The following is a 19,564-nucleotide window of genomic DNA, read 5'->3' on the forward strand; positions in this document are numbered from 1 at the left end:
GCAGGATTTATTCTGCCATTTAGGACACAGCATTTGCTGAGAAATTCAAGGAGTGATTCCCATGACTGTTTATTCTTAGGTCTATGGCCACTTGAGGCAAAACATTATCAATATCCCCTATACAATCATCTTTTTTCAAGATGAAACTATTAAAGTCTCCACATAAATAAATGATGTCAGCATCAAAGGAATAAACCTGAGCCAGCAAATGACTAAAAAAAATAACTGAGTTTCTCCTCTTGTAGATCCCTCTGGTGGTAAACAGCAGGAAAAAATAACTTGACTTATACTGCAGCTCCCAGATGTGTTTCATTTCATTTCTTAATTCAACAGTAAGATTCTGAGTTTGGAGTTCAGACTAGTCCAGCCATTAATGTTCCAGTGCGCCAGGGAGAAACAACAAGGATACACTGTGTTTACAGGCTGGGCAGATCCTCCTCAGCCTCTCCCACCTGCAGCAGCTTGGCCGCTCCCCAAGATACAGAAGTCCTTTCTGGCCAGTATCTCCTGAAGAAGCATTTTAACATTGAACCCAAGGATCCGATCAGTATGGGACTTGGCTGATCTCAAATAAACCTTTTTGAACTGGTTGTTACTCTTCAGCTTTTGTTTACACCTAAGCACTGCCACCTTATCCTCACCACTCCCAGGCCGGGTCCTCTTCCTCGCCAGACCAATCTCCAGTAGCTCTCTAATTTTTTCATTCAGGTCTTCCACATCATTGTAAGGCAGGGCCATCTCAACGATTGATATGTCGGGACCAAATTTATTAGAATGTCTGGGGCTGGTTGTCCATATTTTTCATCAAGCGAATCCAGCTGTGATTTTAAGATACTGATTTCCAGATCAATACTTTCCCTTATTTCTTTAAGTAACTTCTTGAGCTTAGCTCTCATAGTTTTTTCGAGGGACCCATGCATGCTGTACGCTTAGCTGTTGAACTGTCTTTCAGTGCTATCCATCTTTGTTTGCAGTAGTTTCATCTCCTTCAGCTACATGTTTGTTTCTTTGTCTTCATCCTTGTCCAGCGCTCGGTGGAGCATGTGAATTGATTTTTCTGCCATGGTAGCTATTTATCAAATAGCTTTGTTGTTTGTTCAGTAAATTTAGTTTTATAAATGTTTATCTACCAGAATTCTGTCTGTAACTTGCCTTCTTTGTTGTGGATGTATCAGTTTTGACTACCTTAAGTTACAGATACAAGCATACAGCTGGTGCTGGCATCCTCTATATGTTGTTCTATATGTTGTCGTTATTGTAAATGTTCAATTTTCCATTTTTACTGAGCACTTTATGGACTTCTGGTCCACATTGGCTTAAGAGCAGAGGTGTACATAGTTCATTCTTGACCTTGGAAACAGCAGCTGTCATAAACTCACCTTAAGGTGTTATGGACAAGCAGTCTTTTAAGTGCCACATAAAAATAATAATAATAAAATCAGGTGATATGATCAAAAGCTGCGGAAGAGCTACTCAATGGACCTTGGGGCAAGATTTTTTTGTCAACAATAACAATATTTTTGTCATTTCTGTTCATTTTAAAGCCCCTGGAAACTTTGAAATCCATATATCCTTTGCAGAACTGCAATTGTGTACCATCAAGTACACTTAGAGTTTGGAGAAATTTTAACAAAATTCTGTTACATCCTGTCAGAATCAAGTATAAAAAATGTAAATCCCAATCTACTCTTTACTATGAGAGATGTACTCGAACATGAGCACATAATTTTCTGTGTGGGGGGGCTTAGTGGGGGGAAAAGTGATGTCACATACTTCTGGGCACCAGTCAAATCAATGTCCCTCAAATCTGATCAAACCACATCCACAGAGTGCTGATGAAGGAGATTATTTTGACTGCTGAACTCAATAATATCGAAAGATTTTCCAGTTGTTTACTTTGGCTGTTGCATATTACATCATGAATATTTAAGCTTACAGATAAATACTTTGAGATTTCAAAACAAGGGGTTTTGAAGGCTTTAAAGGAAAGTGAAAAAGCATTTTTAGAGGAGACAAAAAAAAAAGATGCAACCAGGATTTTCTTTCCTCCGAGCAAGCTGGACAATCTACATTTGACCTTATATTGACCTAAAACATTTTGTTTGGACAATTCAAGAAATAAAAGTTGTGTTATCTTGGGAAAAAAATAAGGTGTTCTATCTTTTTATCCTGCTGTCAATTATTCCAGACAAACTTCTGAAACAAGACAGATTTGTATCGAACAAGTGAATTGATTTCACCCTGGTTCCTTTCTTTCATCAACAACACAATCACCTCTCTGTTCTGCTGCTCCTCACAAACAGCTCAAACCCATGAATCGACATGCAATACAAGTGCCTTCTGTTCCTTTTCTGTGCATTAATCCATATTTATGTGGGCCTGATTCATACAATGGGAAAAGTCACTTTAAAAGACTCCTTCTTTAAACGGGACCTATTATGCTCATTTCCAGCTCTATATTTTTATTTCTGGACTCAGAGTAGCTTTGCACGATTCACAGTTCAAAAAATTCCTTATTTATCTTATACCTTATGCAGTCCTTCAGTTCAGCCTCCGTCTGAAACTGGCAGTCTTAGCTCCTGTCTCTTAAAGGCCCCCCTCCTGATAAGTCCACTCTGTTCTGATTGGCCAGCTTTACGGAAGCCGCTGAGGGGGGCAGCCGTATCAGAGTCAAGTTAAGTTGCTGCTGATGCAAACCCAAACATTTCCTGCTTTACTGCTTCATATTAAAAGCTTTTAAAAGACTAAATAACGGGAGACTTTTATTGTGAAGAATTTACAGGAAGTGAAACATTTTCCACTGAATTAGCACAGCTTTGTTAGAGGTGCAAGAACCAGTTTAAATAACAAGATATGGAGATCTTTGGAGCTCTTTGTTCAGTGGATCAGTTAGAAATAATGCAGGGGGGAATAGCACAAGCACAAACAGCCACAGTGATGATGATGTTTGATGAAGAGCTGCAGACGACCAGCGCACCTCCAACAGGTAAACTACTTATTTTACTTTGCCCTGCTGTCTAATGGAGTCATGGCTCAGCATGACTACCCCCAAAACAATGGAAAAATGCCATAATGTTAGCAGAGCAGAGCAGTGAACTGGCACGCTGTGCATGGAGCAGATGACCAAATAAAGAAATCTGTCATGAGCCAACCTCAGCTCGGGGTGAAAGTAGAAAAAAACTTTGGAAACTGAGCGTTTACAGCAGTCAGAAGCTGATGATTTTTGCTCACAGGGATTACTTCAACATATGTTTACCTCATTATTTGACACATCGGCCACTTTTAACATCTGACATTGTAAAATTGTACATATGACTGAAAATAAGGAAAAGCATAATAGGTTCAGTTTAAGTATTTGTTTGCAGGCCAGGCTTTTCTGCCCTGCTTTTCATCCCACTCCAGTTGGCAGGACTGCATGTGAATATGGTAAAAATCAGGCCCATCATAACTAACTGTGGAGTAAAAGGGCAAACAAAAGCATCGAATGACCCAACACTTCCTCCCACGCATTTTGACGGAGGATGGTGACTACTTATCTCACACCTCCAACACTCTTTTGCCTCAAAGCCTTTTCCATTCTTCTCTGCTGTCATTTGAGCTTTTTCTCAGTGAAAGCATTTACTATTTCCTTTCAATACCTGACCGTTTTATTTCACCCACCTCTACTTTTCTACCCCCCATTCTGTCCTCCTCACGTTAGACCTCCGCGTCCCCCTGACGCTCCTCCCAGTGCGTCTCTGGTCTCTTGGCTGTTAGCTCCACGCTGAGTGGGTTGGCAGGAGAGAAGAGGCAGCCAGCAGGAGGCGGGCCAGACCTGCCAGAGTGTGTTGCCACCCTACCGAGCCACTGGCACCGGTATCAGGTTCTCTGCAATGGCTGAGTGTTGATGCACCATTCAGAGGGGACAATGAGGAGGAGGAACGAGAGGGGTGGGGGGCATCCCTTGTGTGGATCCAGTCACCGTTGGGTCAAAGAGTCACTCACCATATGGATAGCATGGATCGTGTTGTGTTCACTGTCATACAAACAACAGACTTCACAAGAGCTGATGTAAGACCCCCCGGTGTATCTTTGACCTGCCTCCAAACACACACATACACACATACACATAAAAACACATACAGTAGTAGTAGTAAGGGGAATTTCTACCTGTGCAGATGAAGAACTTGGACTCTCCCACACTTAACTCCACTTTGTTCAAGGATATGGACACCTGCAGAGCCGCTGTAATGAAGAAAGAAACATAGAAAGAGAAACCACACACAAAAAGAAGAAATGGATTAGTCATTACGGTCGGAAGAATACAAAACAAAAAAAGGATTTTCATCATTTGCTGACTGCATAGACATAATACTACAAAATTACTATCAAAAAGTGTCTGCTTCTTCAGCATTGTGGCACATTTCTGTCTTTGTACCAGATTTTTTATTTTATCTGAGGACCAATTACTATTGTATGTGACTATTTGCTGCGTTTATATGCAAAACGGTGAAAGGCTTACATGAAAATATCCCTCTATATATAAATCAGACAGTTCTTAGAAATAACACACAGAACAGCTATTGCTAGTATGCGACACATTGTCCCTGCTGAATAGAGCAATTTATTTATTTTTTTTATCCAAACTTTAACTGCTTTCAAAGTTACTATTCAACAACAGAACTATTTCTCTCTACAAAGCTCAGAGACAGATGGCTTGATAGCTTCTATTAGGCATATAGCTGTTTGTGACAAGCTTGTCAGCCGGTTTCACAATGAATGGGATCCTTTCAGCTCCAGATAATGCTATTTGAGGCTATCACTCTCCACGATGCTATATGCATTGAACACTAGTGGGATGAGAATTTAAGAAGCTAAGCAATAGCAGAGATCAGTAAATTACTCAACAGTGCTGGTATTTTCCTCTGGTGAAAACTTGTCATGCAAGACTCTTTACATCCAAAGTAACAAATCAAGAGTCTACCACCTTCTGATATATAAAAAAGCTGACTGGAATTGTCTGTTGTAGCAACTGTACTACTGTAAAATTACACAATTGGGGCTCCAGTGGAAGTTTTGTAAGACTGAATGGAAAGGTAGTGAGTGTGTGTGGCCTGATCTTAGCTGACACTAATTTGTCAAATGAGAGAATGAAAGAAGAATGCAAGGGAGGAGTTGTAGCCAGGAAGACAATTAGACACAGAAAAGGGAGTGTTTGAATGGCGACACAGCGAGCTGAGAATGTGTCTGGATGTCTAATGTGATGAGTAATGATTGGCAACTCAGCGGGGAGAGGATCATTTTTAGGCCAGAGCTTCTCGATGCAGCAGTAGTCTTGCTTCATCCCTGAGTGAAGTGAGATATTTGATGAGCCTGTCATATCTGAGATCCTCATTCTCAGCCCTTAGAGCTGCAAGTCTAGTTAGGATCAAACTCTTAACCACACACACGCACACACACACACACACATACATACTCTCACACAGGCTGAATAATACTCTAATGGATGTTAATTTTCTACAACGCAGGAAACTTAACAGTGGGGCTCAAGGCGCCTGTCAATAATTGAGGAAATGATGAAATGATTATCTGCAGCTTCTCGGGGGAAGATGGCTGTAGCCAGCAGCAGCAGCATCACACTAATGCTGCTCTCCAGCACTTATCACTGGGAGCCATCTGCCATGAGCTGAGGCTGCCTATAGATGGCAGTAGAGGGGCATAGCCACGTTCACCTGAGGAGGCAACATAATGAGGTTCAGGAGCTGCTTTATCTATGTATTTGATAATTTCTGCTGTATCACTTGACTGTCATAGCATTACACAGTCAGTAACAGAAGCTCTGAAACACACACACACACATGTGGAGAGGATGGAGCACCAGTATGGTAATGCAGGATAGGTACACAATTTTTCAAATCTGTCTTAAAGCAATTGTCAGGAGCCCAAATGAACATTGAAACAAGTTTTGTTCGCTGTAATCATTCCTCCTGTTCATATTGACCATTAGAAGATTCTCTCCAAATGCATTTACAGTGTAAAGCAATGGGGGACAAAACCCACAAGCCTCTTTTTGAGCAAAAATGTATCTAAAAATCTGAAGATAATGAGGCTTCAGCAGTCTGAGAGTCAAATAAAGTGGATATCTTCCACAGTTACAGTCTTTTTAGTAAAAATTTTTCCTCTGTGTCGTGACAGGGTGTTTTCCTGTTCAGCTGCAGTGGAAGGATTACAGCAAAAAGAGAAAATCTGGCACTAAAAAGTAACTTTGAAAGATATTCACTTGATATGACTAATTTGGAGGGCTGAGGCTTCATATTAGCTTCAGATAAACCTTTAAATCCCCCATCACTTACATTGTAAATGCATTATGAAGGGATCTCTTAATGACCAGTATGAACAGGAGGGATGATTACAGCAGGAAAAACATGTGTCAGTGTTCCTTCCTAAAACCTTTAAGGCTATATCTTCAAAATCTACTTATAATTCCTATGTAATATGGAATTGGGATATGGCTTCTATCTACATAGACACACTTTTTTTTCAAATGAATGCAAATACTGTTCTGGGGTTGATTAATCATGTCTATTTAACCTGGTGCCCTTCCACACTGCCCGCCCCTGACTTAAGGCAGATTCCAATCAACGCTTCAAGTAGTTTAATGGTTTTCAATTATTAATTGATCTGTCTCTTCATGCCGCATGTGATTGATCACGCATTAAGTTGCTCACAAAACCCGGCAGGCAAAAGAAAAAGAAAAGCCTGAGCTTTTCAGAGCTGCCCGAATTATCGGTGTGAATTACATAATTAAGTTCAACCTGGAAAATATAACTGTTCAGCTGGCGTTTTTAAGCTGAACTACTCAACAGCCCCTCACAGCAAATATACATTGACATTTTAATGAGAATGCTGACTAGATTTGAAATATGACACGGGAGAATTTGTTTATTCAACACTGTCTCGCCTGGTGGGGACAAAAAGAGACATGCTAATTATATCAATTTTCAGGAATGGAATGTTTTCGCCCGCGTTCACCTGCTTATTACAGAGCTCGGGTCAATATGTTATGAGCCTGGTAGCAATTATCAGCTCCAATTATTAGCTCCTCCGAGAAGCGTTGGAGACAAGCAAAATAAGACAACAAACAAAACCATTGATTGCCATTTGTAATGTGTCTGAGATGGTCGATACCATACATAACTCATTGCTGGCCTAACAACAAGGAGACATGAATTATTCCAGCATCAATTATGGAATATAAGGTCAAAGACACAAGCTAGAGAAGCAGGATTTTGTCCAGAAAGTTGCTGGTTGTAACCCTCCCACTGGTTGAGACTACTGTTGAGGGAAGTTCTTTCATCTCCCTCGTTTAGCCCCAATCGTCTCGCTTTTCAAGTCCGAAGCTTTTCAAGTTGAAGCAAGATGCTTTCACTTGTTAAAACTCACCATTCTGAATTATCCCGAAACTACGCCAAACCATTATATTCCTCGAATGGAGGTCAACAGTAGAGGAGGTGCTGACTGAGCTGGCCTGGTGACATGATTCAGTGACATCTGGACCCCGGTGCGACAGTGTGCACAAACTTGCCAGCAGCTAAGTCAGTGTGACTAAATCTATAGCAGACGAAAGCGGCCTAAACGCACCGTTGCATTTAGCAGCGGGCTAAATCCAATGTTTGATTGACAGAGTGCAGAGTGTCCAATCAGCTGGCAGGGAGAGAAGGATGCGATTCTGTAATCCTGTACTCCATAAAAAGCACCATTAAAGCCATGACCAAATAAAACGCACAGTAGAGAACATGCCTGTTTTGATACATGTAAGAGCCTTTGTGTGTGGGGGTGTATGTGTACTGTATATTTTTATTTCTGTGTGCATATGGGTGGGCGACTGGGAGGCTGTGTGTATTTTTTTCTGCGTGTATGTGTGTAAATGTATTAAACACACAGAGCAGATAGGCCCCGAGGCAAAACAATGCTCTGCTTTAATTGTCTGTGATTCTGTGGAGGAGTTGAAGGGTTTTCTTCCCTTGAACCACAGAGACAGAGAGTGAGAGAGACAAAGACAAGGGGTAAAAGAGCGGGTAGAGCAAGAGCAAAAAGAAGGAGATACCAATACTAATTACTATGGTTTGTATTCACCAAACTTGTGTGTCTTATGCATTTCCTCAAATGTGTTAGCAGAGGCAGAAAAAAGGATTTCCAGAAAGAAATTAGCTTCAAAAACCCTGAATAGTCAGCATTCTTTAAAGCTGCGAGGACTTTCAGGTGAGCAGTGGCACAAGATACTGAGGGATGTCAATGATTTTCCTTTGCTAAAGGAAAATTCCAGTTTATTAAAACCAGGGTTTTATTTTTATCCATCATTTCTGTTGGACATGGTAACACTTTGTTCACCGAATTCAAGTTAATTTTGTTTATACAACCAAAAATTACAACTTCGCCTGAAAGTCTGTACAACATCCTCTATTCTTAGTCGCTCAAATCAGGTAAAACTCCCCCTAAAAAACAGACAGAAATAACAACAGGAACATTACAAAAAGAAGAAACTGAATGGCAATATTAGATAAACAAAGTGCTGCCAAGTGCTGTTGGGACCTTGACCTCAAAACCTCCTCCGCCTGTGTAAGTTGTCCTCTGCTGACATCACTGCCACAAAGTCATACGGGACAAGAAACAAGCACTCAGATGATCAAACAAGTTTTAAACAAGCAGTTAAAGGATATGGCTTTCCCTGTAATTTTTTTATTGTCAACAAATCTCATGTGCAGAGCCAAACCAACAATGAACTGATCTACTTACAAGTATTGTGTGTGTGTATTTGAAGACTGATATATCTTATTCCTCTCTGCCGTAGACCTCCGTTGTTCTCAAAAACAAGTTCTTTTATAGCCACGTCAACATGTATCCCAAATCTCAGCAACTATGTTGTTGTTGTTACCAACATCAATGATGGCCAAAACCATGAAATAAAGACTCAGTATGCATGAAACCAGTTTTTTTTCTTTAAGTTTCTTCTGTGGGTCAGTTGCAAGTTAGTAGCTGGGATTCATTAACGACTCAATCTCTAAATCTCACTGGATAAGTCATTCATTTACATGTATAGTTCTAACTTTTGGCTAAAAGACATAGGGACATATAGATTACTAATCTCTGTACACAAACTGCACCTCAGTTTCTATATAAACTAGCGGCGGAGAAGGTGCTGTTGACACCGATGCTGCTGTTGGATATCCCACAATGATTCACAACGCTGGGAAATGGGTTACATTGTATTTTGATGTGAAGCAGAAAGAGAAAAAGAGATGCGTGATGAGCCATTTCTAACGATGACCCGAGCATATGAGGCACTAAATCAGAGAAATCATATTTGTGGGGAGTGGGGAGTAAATTACGTTTCATAGCAACAGACAATATTTCAAAATCATTTTCACATCCATCTCCTCCAGTGCAGGCAGAGAGCGTTGAGCAGAAGGAGAATGTTGCAGCTTGATATTACAGTGCTGGGATGTTTGATTTCACATCGTATAGAAAGCTCTTGTGAATTAGTCGTAGCCATCTTTGCTTATAGATTAATTTAAAGTTGTTTCGCAATCTGTCAAATCATAAGTGCATGTTTGCCAATCTGGCTCCCCGTGTCCCGACTCCTATATGTCTGTCTGGCTGCATAACAAGCCTGCTTTCATGCTGGAGAGGAGAGGAGAGAGTGCTGGTTTCTCAGCCAACCATATCCAATCGTACAGACATACAGTATCAGGCCACATGTACAGTCTCCGGCACAACCCACAGCTACCTATTATCTTCCCTTTCTCCCGCAACACCTTCTCTGTATATCTCTGCTTTTTGCTCACCAACTGCTTTGCGATTCATGTCTCCTTTTTTAAGCCTCTTATGCCTCAGGCTGCGGTGGCCGTGATAGACCTCTCTCTCTCTCTCTCTCTCTTTCTCTCTCTATGTACATCCCAAAACTATAAACTGCAGTCATGCGCACACACACGTGTGCGTGCAACATGCAAATTCACAGATGTTTAGTTTCACACAGATGTGGTGTCTTTTGCTAATTAGCAAGAAAATGCAACTTGATCTTATCTACCAGGTGGCCCCTTTTCTACAGTGTCTCTTTCCTTCTCTTTCCCTTTCAACAAAGAAAAAAAGCATACATATGTGTGTATAAGTTGTGACAGTACTCGTTATTAACAAGGCCAGCAGTAAAGCAGTAAACATACACTACAATGTACACACTGTGTAAGAATACCTGAAGCATAGTGACAATACAAACTTACTTTTGGCTTCAGGCTTCACTGCATTTGCAGGTTTCGATCAATTAGATTTTTTTCATTTTGGCATTTGTGGCGCAACATATTGGTTGAGCTTATGCACTCACAGCCCTTGGGTCACTCAATTCATTAACAAAATGAGCCCTAGGGGATAGACTCACAGGTCAGTCTCTAAACGATTCGCTCATAGAGACTGAGGGCAATCTCCCAGGTTTTGTTGCTTAAACTGAGTGGAAACAATTAGAGAGTTTAAAAAAATAAACCCTGCATGGCAGAACGAATCCAAAGTCTTTAGGGTGGCCCTTCATATTGGGGTGGTGACATGCAGTTCACTATGGAGGAGAATGGGGGGAGTACTTCATTTACGGTAAGGTGTCCTTGACAAAATGTAAGGGGTGTTGGTTTGTTAGCGGTCGTTCTCACCGCTGTCCAAGCAACTACCGTCTATTTAGAAATCCCCAGACTTCAGCAGGCAGAGATCTCTGATTGTCTGGTATTGTGAGACTACTTAGGGGAAAGTGCACTTTAACCAATGTGTCAAAATAGGACCAAAGTTCATCAAAGACTCCTTTGTGGTGTCTGAAAAGTGTGTGGAAATGTGGAAATCACTTTTCTTGACAGTAAAGTTACATTACTCATACATGTATTTTGCATGACTCCCTCAATCCTTTTTGCTATTTGCATTTATTGGACCAATAAATATTTCACACCAAATCCCTCATTACCAGGAGAAGTAGTCTTTGCGATTATGATAAGCACAAAAGCTCTTTAAGTTTTTAATAGTGATATAGCCTACAGCAAGGTTCATAACAGGTCACACAGCGACCATTGTTCAGCTGGAAAAAGGTGCCTTCAAAAGGTTTTCATTTATTGTAGAGCATTTGATTGGGTAAAAAAAAAAGCTCAATTAAAAATTGATCTTTGATGCAGAAACATCTTTTAATCTCAGATGTTAGAATTTACAAGATGCACTGGAGCCACATTTCGACTTAGATCCAACAGGATAAGATATGAAATGTTCGATATTATTCTAATTAAGAGGCTATAAAAGGCTAAACAATGTCATACAACTAATGATCTACGACCTTAAATCAATAACGGACTGGTGAAGTTTAATTTTGTTCAAGCAGATCAAAAAATAGGGATCCTTGGGGGTTAAAAGGAAACCAAAAAGCAACTTACAACTCTGAAAGGGAAGGAAATCTTGAGCGGTTTACTTCCTCATACTGTAACCACAACAGAAACAAATCACAAAAAGTCTTCTTAACCCATCCTCCCTTCCCCATGTCCTTCATCTTTTTATGTTCCATTTACCGTCCCATCATCCTCTCATCCCAGATTTCTTTTAGGTACAGAGTGCAATGCCTATTTTACCAATAATATTTTTTACAGCAATTGGTTTAATCAAAACAACCTGCAGGAGTAAAACGTACCCCATCAGAAGGTTTAAAATTATCATCATGTCAGTCCCAGAGGCTGTAAGACAGCTATGTTCCTAAATGACCGCTCTGTCCGGCTGTGTCCACAAATCGAACGCTAAACCTGTTGAAAGCCAGTCAGACAATTGAGGCGGTGTCAGAGGGCAGATGAGTTGCTAGAAAGGAAAAAGCCGAGCTCCAAGTGGCAATGCAATCATCAGCCATGATCGAAATAAGAGACGGGAGGGGTGGGGGGGTGGGGGGGGGGGTTAACGGCCAGGACTCCAATTTAGGTTTTCAATTGTTACCTTGCAATCAGAGCTTCCAGGTGTCAAAGGTGCTGGAAAGTGTGAGGAAGCGCTTCGTCAAATAACACATTCACATGTGCGGTACAGTTTGCAACCACACACGCAGACCCGTAGACAAGCAGAGACTCAGAATGACCTAGGTTTTGTCTCACAACCTCCGTCTTCTTTATTCTCCATCACAAAGATGATTTCTATCCCAGGTTGCACAGAAACTGGAGCATCACACTGTGATAGAGTAAATCCCATTTGCCCCGGTATTGTGTTTATATTTATGGAAACATAAGAAAAATGGGGGCTGTAAACATTGGTGCAAGATAATGCCTTCGTCCCCACTCCCTTTTCCAAAATAGAAAGATGCTACACTGGAAATAACACAAAAGCTTTGTCCATTTCCTAGGTGTTTTCTTTACTTTGTCTTTCTCTCTGTGCTGCTGATTCCACTGTGTCTAATCTATTAGTCGTATTTTTTCTTATCTCTGTCTTCCTACCACTTCTGTTTCTTGATATCTTCCCCTTTTATCCCCTCTCTTCATTCTCTCCTTGGGCTTCAACCTGAATCTGCATATGGCAACATCAGCAAGCAACTGAGAAGTCTGGGGATACAATAACTCCAGGTATGTCACTCAGGCAGGATGATTCAATTCAATGCTTCAGTTCTTTCCCATGCTGCCTTTCTCTCACAGGACTGGGCATAATATTCATAGAAAATAATATCTTTTCTTACCAAAATGTGAAAAATAACAAAAAATCTTCCTACAGTGATAAAGTGCTGTCAACGTGAATTGCAGTTATTCCACGTTTATCTCAAGGTAGATAGATCACCTCGTCAATCTATATATGTCAGCTTTGAATACTAATGATACGCTGATCAGGTGTAAGCTTGTAATATAAATAGAATAGAATAAGTGGAGCAGCGCTGACGGTGTTAATGAGTCGCCTGAGTGGCTCCGTTTCCAAGGATTGTGGCAGTTTCTTCTATGTATTAATAAGGTCATCCATCAAGACGAAAAGGTTCCCGTCAAATGATTAGGGTAATAAAGCCAATTAAAATGACCGGCCATTTTTTTTCTGAATACAGACAAGCTAATTAAATATATATTAATAAGAGGCTGCTTCTGCCACTTTGGTGTCGCTCTGCAATGCTTCAATTGTGGACGAAACAGTGTCCAGGAGGTCGACAGGAAAAGGACGTTTTTAAAATCATAGGTTAATGTCATCGGCGTACGTGGCATGAAAGGTTAATCAGACACACTGGCAATGTAGCAGCTTGGAAAGACATGTTGTACTGAGCAGTGGCTGAGAGCTGGTTTGAAGGCTGGTTCGCAAGGCGACTGCAGATCTTTTTTCCCCTTCACATTTTCTGCAAATAGTCTAGAAATGCATCAGTCACACAAATAATAGTCTGGAGCTGATGGAGGTGGAGTCAGACTACTTTTTCTTGGTCAAAGAGAATGGACTCAAGCAGAGGTGGGTGACAGCCTTGCTTATGATGATCCCTGTGAAATTCAAAATATCCTGCCATTCAAACAAACATCACATATTGATCTTGCGAATGGGCCGACTGAGCTCAGCTGATTATTTCACTGGCCCCTCTATAAGCGCACTGAGATGGGCGACTGATGGGAGGCTTTCCGCTTCTGTTGGAGGAGGTGACTCGATTGAGTTTGGTGAAGAGTGATTCAGTAATAAAACCTAAAGGCCTTGGAGGCAGTATTTGATTTCCAGGCACTGCTGAGGGAAGTCTCGTAGGTTGCGGGAGAGTGAAGGTCCAACATTTGTAAGAAGCAGACAGATGAGCAATGCGGTGTGTGTATACAAGCCGACATAAAAGGACTCTAACATGAGTACTCATCAATTCTTAGTGGGGAAAAAAAGGCTTATTGCATCAAATCCTGCACACTGAAGAGTTCTAATTGCCATCTTTGAAGATAAATGGCAGTTTCAGGCCATACAATCAAACAAGCAAAATACAAATTCAGGATGAGTGTCACGACTAGGCATAGCAGCTTCAAACAAGGAGAATTATGGTGGGCCAATGTCAGCGGAAAGAGCCTTCCAGTGGTATGTAGGCGTTTCTCTCGTTAGATTTAGTAAAACATGCAAAGAGGAAGAGGTTTACTCTCCCACCAATCTGCAATCTTCCTCTTCACTCTCTCCACTCCCAGAAAGAAGCAGGGGCAAATAAAAATAGAAATAATCCATTTCTTTGTTCCGCCATTCTCCTTTGCTAGCTGTTTGTATGGGAATAATGTAATTCATAAACATTTTCAGAGCATACAAATCCCAATTACTATGATTCTGGTCAGCTAGTATTAGCCTTGTCATTGCAACAGAACAGTGTGTGGTGATAGATTGATGCTGGTTGTCACACCGGGAGCAAAAACCAGCTCATTATCACACCTGCAGTATGTATTTGTGCAACATCGGATGTAATTAGTAACTTTGTGGATGATCTAGCAGCTGTGCAAGTGAGCAGAAGCAGAGAAAGTTTTGGTGACCTTATTATCAACCTTCACACATACTTTTTATTATTTAAGTAAGAGAAAAGTTACTATATTTTCCAGGCTACAATACATACACTGTTAGAGGCTTAATCAAGGTTGCACTTTGGTACTTTTTTGTCACACAAGGGCCACTTTTGACATGCTGTCCATCCAAGTTCCCTACTCTCCTCCCCAGAAATTTATCTGCACTGATGACCTAAGGTTTCCACCAAGGAAGAGCACTGAATCCACATTCATTTTAATGGGGCAAAGGGTCAGAAGCAGATGACTAGAGTGAGGGCTTTCATAAGAGCATTTTCCTCTTGTGCTAACAAAAAGCTTTTGGTTTCTACAGTTCAGACTCTGTGCTGCAAATGTTCGAACAGCAGCTCAAGGATAAGTGCTCTACACAAAGTAAAGATTTACAATTTTTCTCCTAGAAAGATATACAAAATTATGTTTTCATCCCCAGCTGGAAGCTACTTCGTGTTCTTTCAACTGTTTTTTCAACTTTCGACTGTTATTTGGTCTTTCGTCGGTCAGACTCACTTTGACAATACACAATTTTGCCAGTCAGAACATCCCAAAAGTACAAATGTACATTCTCAAAAAACTATTTGACTGTTTCAACATTCAACTACGAAAACGTGTGAACATGTGAAAGCAACATTTTCTACTACATCAGTTGAAGATTTCAATGTGACAAGATACCTTTTTTCAAGATGTACATTCTACATACGAAGCGCACCAAACACTTTTGCTAACACACAGGTCGAAGCTTCGCCTTGCAGAACATTTCCATCTAAATACCAGAAAACCCTTTTCCGCCAAAAAACCAGAGCAAAGCATCAAAACTGATCAGTGAGGTACGCCTATAAGGGCTTTAATCTTAATTCTCATTTCATGCATGCTGGAGAATGAGAGAAGCAACATGTTTTTTTTTTTGTTTTTTTTCTGCGGTGAAGCGATCATTGCCGCGGGGATTAAAATGGCACGGTGGTGGGCTGATTATTCTCCTGCCACATCCTGTCAGTGGCTGTGACATGGCCATTATCTCAGGCCCGCAGATTAATTCAGTCACAAAAGAGAGGTCACTGGCTCCTGCCAGGCCTGAGAGAGGAGACTCTTGGGATTATGTGAGGGGGAGAGGGGCAAAGCAGAAACATCTTCGTCCGGCTTTTCTGCAATGAAATTCAAAGGTTTAAGGTTAACAGTCTCCCTAATTGGGAGGGTACGTCCCATGACAATACCGGTGCAGACCATTAAAGCTGGAATTCTCTGTTAAATGATCTGCATTGTAAACTGAATTACACTCATTTTCTGAATTTTGCTGCTGAATGGGATAACACTGTGAGCTCTCAATTTAAGTGTGAATTGGATTGGATTCTAAATCCCAATTACGTTGAACTGGCAATGAATACGCACCAAGAATAAGGTAGGATTGGATATGTTTATACAATGAGTCGTGCGGCTGTATGCTTTTGAAATGACATTTAAATTTTACATGGCTTACATGGCTGTGAAAGTGAAGCCAAGAAATACAATGTATAGCCTGAGATGTACAGTAAATTAATATTAAATAACTTCATCCTACATTCATAACTCCACTATTGGTAGAATGTGAAGTTTTCTATAAAGAATAAGGCTAATAAAGAAGACATTTTTTTTTTCATTAAGCTTGGCAGACCAAAAAAAAAAAAAAGAGAGTCATAGTCTGAGTTAATGTCATTCTCTTCTCTGATTTCAAGATCAGTGCTTCAAAGGCTCAACCTGCATTATTCACTTTTCAGCTTGTCCGATTCCTCCCACTCCAGCACACTTTTGTATTTCTATTTCCCTTTCTACCTATCACCCTTAATTTTACTCAAGTCAGAGCCTTTCATCTTTGCCTCTTCTTGCTTCATTGTGCAATGAATTGCCTGTTCACCTTTTCTGATTCCCTTTCGGATATCATGCCTGTGTGTTGTTCACTATCTCTCTCTCACACTCTCTCTGACAGTTTCGTGGTTGGTCATGCGGTGTTACTGACAGAAGCTGCTACCAACTGTCACCACAGCCTGGCCAACTAGGAATTTAGGATGCCAGGACCAGGCAACCATCGACTCAAATCACGCCTGTATAAATATTACTCAAAACTTTCTGTCCCTCTCTTCTTCCTGATCCCTCCACATTATTTCTACATCAGGATCAAAAGACAAATCAACCCAGTCAATCTGCATTTAGCTCAAAAGTCAAAGTATTTTATGACATTTTAAAATATTTACACAATTTATCAAATAATATTGCTTTAATGCTCTCATTATCACTCTATAACTGGAAGTATTTCTTGGTTTTGTTTAAAAGTTTTGGACAAAATCACTACAGTTGTAATCAAAAGGTGTAAAAGGATCTACAATCGAACAAGACTGAGGCTCCATGTACTCCTGGTATTAACATGTGATCTGTAAATGGATACATTATCCAGATAATGATAGCCAATGCATGAGTCTTTGCATTTACACCTGGTATTAAAATGCGCTTTTGTTCTCAATTGTACTTGCATTATGGTCAGATCTCAATATGCAAATAAGCTAGGCAAGGCTGCAAGTATTTGGTATGACCTGAAAAGTCAAGGAATCACCGAAGTGTTTAGAATCTATCCTCTAGGGACCCTGAATATTTGTAGTAAATTTCACAGCAATCCATCCAATAGTTGTTGAGGAATTTCACTCCCAAACATAAATGTCAAACTCTTGGTGGCGTGAGAGGAAAAGTCAGAGAATCACCAAAATCATCAGGATTCATCCTCTGGGGACCAAATTTCATGGCAATAAATCCAATAGCTATCAAGATATTTCCATTTGGACCTAAGCTGGACCATTTTATGAAAAGAGGCTCACACTCAGAAATATACTTGATTTAACTGTTCATCTGTGTGTCTTGCAATCAGACCTAAGCTGGACCAACACACTGACTGCCATTGCAGAACTCCTTCATCAGACCTTCATCAAGACCTGATGAAAAGATCCATTATGTTAATGGATAATTTACAACCACCGTGAAAAATGCCCATGTTACCGTGGTGACATTGAAGAGCACTATAAATCAGTTCAATATGAGCTGGTATATATGTAACATAGGAACACTCTTGGACATTGCAGTACATTTTTTAAAAGCCCAGTGTGAGCATCTATTGATTGGCCTTCATTTATTCAAAGCATGTTTTCCCAGGCTTGTATGATCTCTCTCCACACTGCTCCGTGTTGCTCACCAGTGCATTCCGACGTGAGAGATGCCCGAAAAAACTTTAATCTCCGACTAAACACCAACATCGCTTGTGTTTGATGCTGTCACAACATATCATCTGTTAGAAGCAAGCCAAGCAGCTTCTTGGCATGTAGGATATATTTTAGTAAGCCGAATGCTTGTTATCCTACTTGCATGTAGATTGTGTGTTGGCGAGATCATTACTGGCACTAACTCCGATTAGAAACTTAAACTGGTTGCCATGGGAGATTGGCTTCTCCTGTGGTGTGGTGAAAGGTCAAGTCATTATTCAATCTGATGCTGTATCTTTGAAAATAAACAAAGCTGGTTAGAATTTGTTGAAAGTTTAATGGGATGATGAAGCAAACCTACTAATTGGTCGTACCTCTGCGTTCATAAATCATGGACGCATGGATGAATAGATACATAGACAGAAAGACAAAGGCTCTAGGGCATTTTAGCTGTCAAATAGCATAAGTAGGAGGCAGTTATAATTGATAGGCAGACAGATTGCTCTGTGTGAAGGTACAGTACATGTGAATTGAATGATGAATGCAGAGCAGAGTGGAGTATTGCAGTAAGCATATTAAAGAAGAATCTGCCACTGAGCTCATGGACGAGTACATCAGCTCTCCCCTCCACACACCCACCTCCCCACTGATGGATGATAGTGGGGTGTGCATCTGCATACATAGGCTCAGCTCCACATGGCTTTCAATTAGAACTGTCAGGAACATGCATTCAGCGCCCCACTGAGATAAAGATAGGCGAAAAAATCAATATGCATGTAGGGAAGCATTCCTCTAAAACTAACATTCCCCCCTCAACACACATATATCCACTTGATGCTACATGTATTGTATGTCACATTCATTTAAAACATATATACTATATTTATGACTGCAGGCAAACTTCAAATTAGTGCAAAACATCTGTGCAGCTATACATCACATCCGCCAACACGCTGTCCTACATTAACGCACACATACAGAAAATGACACTCAAGAACATGACTGCACACACACAACATACTGCAGCCATAGACACACAAGTACACATACAGTTCACCACTGCGAGTATCCCTGACTTGGATAATTGTCGCCGCTGTAACTCAAAAGACAACATATCCCCCAGCTTTAGAATTAGCATATTCATTATTTAACTGGGGAGCAGCTGGCTAATTGGCAAATGAAATGCTTTCAATAATGTTCACATGAGAAGCAGAATTTGATTAAACTGAATCTGGGGAAAATACAGAAAAGGAAATGAATATAAATGAGGATGTGGAAAAAAAACTTTTAGGACATGAGCAAAGTGACAGCCTATGTCACTGTCATTGCGCAGATGTACAGACTTTGCAGTGTTTGTATGCAAATAAAAGTGGTTTGCAGTCAACAAAAATGCATCAGAACATGGTGACAATTACCGCAATTTCCCATCCGGCGCTAACTGTAAGCTCTCCAAAAAGAGTAGAAGGATATTGCATCTCAGCTCTGGCGCAGGTACTCCAGTTTTAATGGACTTCCAAAGCCAACTGACTCATGTCAGCTTTCTAAATCAGAAAGGAAGGAGGAGGGGCTCAGATGTGCTCGTAAAAATGCCCCCACGATTCTCGTCTCCACTCATTCGAGTTAATGACACACACTCTCAGGCCATATATCAGGGTCTGTTTGATCCTGGTCAAGGATATTAAACTTTGATGGGTTCCCGCTTTCACTAGTCCCCTGCCTTTTCTCTGCAGAGGACAGTGCAGGGTTCTTTTGTGCACCCATCTGATAGCAAACAAGAAAAGACTCATAAATGCAGGCGAAGGTGTTGGCACCGAGCTGACACAGCGTCATCCCAAAATACTTCACACG

At 40.7% G+C, this 19,564-nt stretch overlaps 1 protein-coding gene across 8 annotated transcripts in view; it reads right to left on the reverse strand.

The window, feature by feature from the left end:
• The window catches only part of LOC122976189 (neural cell adhesion molecule 2-like), a 436,488-nt gene that overhangs the window by 95,832 nt on the left and 321,092 nt on the right, over nt 1-19,564 (reverse strand). For all 8 annotated transcript variants that reach the window (XM_044344505.1, XM_044344504.1, XM_044344509.1 and 5 more), the window contains one exon: nt 4,150-4,224. In XM_044344505.1, coding sequence (XP_044200440.1) covers nt 4,150-4,224 — 75 coding nt within the window. The remainder of the gene's footprint in view (nt 1-4,149; nt 4,225-19,564) is intronic.

The sequence above is a fragment of the Thunnus albacares genome, chromosome 24 (assembly GCF_914725855.1).
Source record: "Thunnus albacares chromosome 24, fThuAlb1.1, whole genome shotgun sequence".
NCBI classification, from domain to species: domain Eukaryota; kingdom Metazoa; phylum Chordata; class Actinopteri; order Scombriformes; family Scombridae; genus Thunnus; species Thunnus albacares.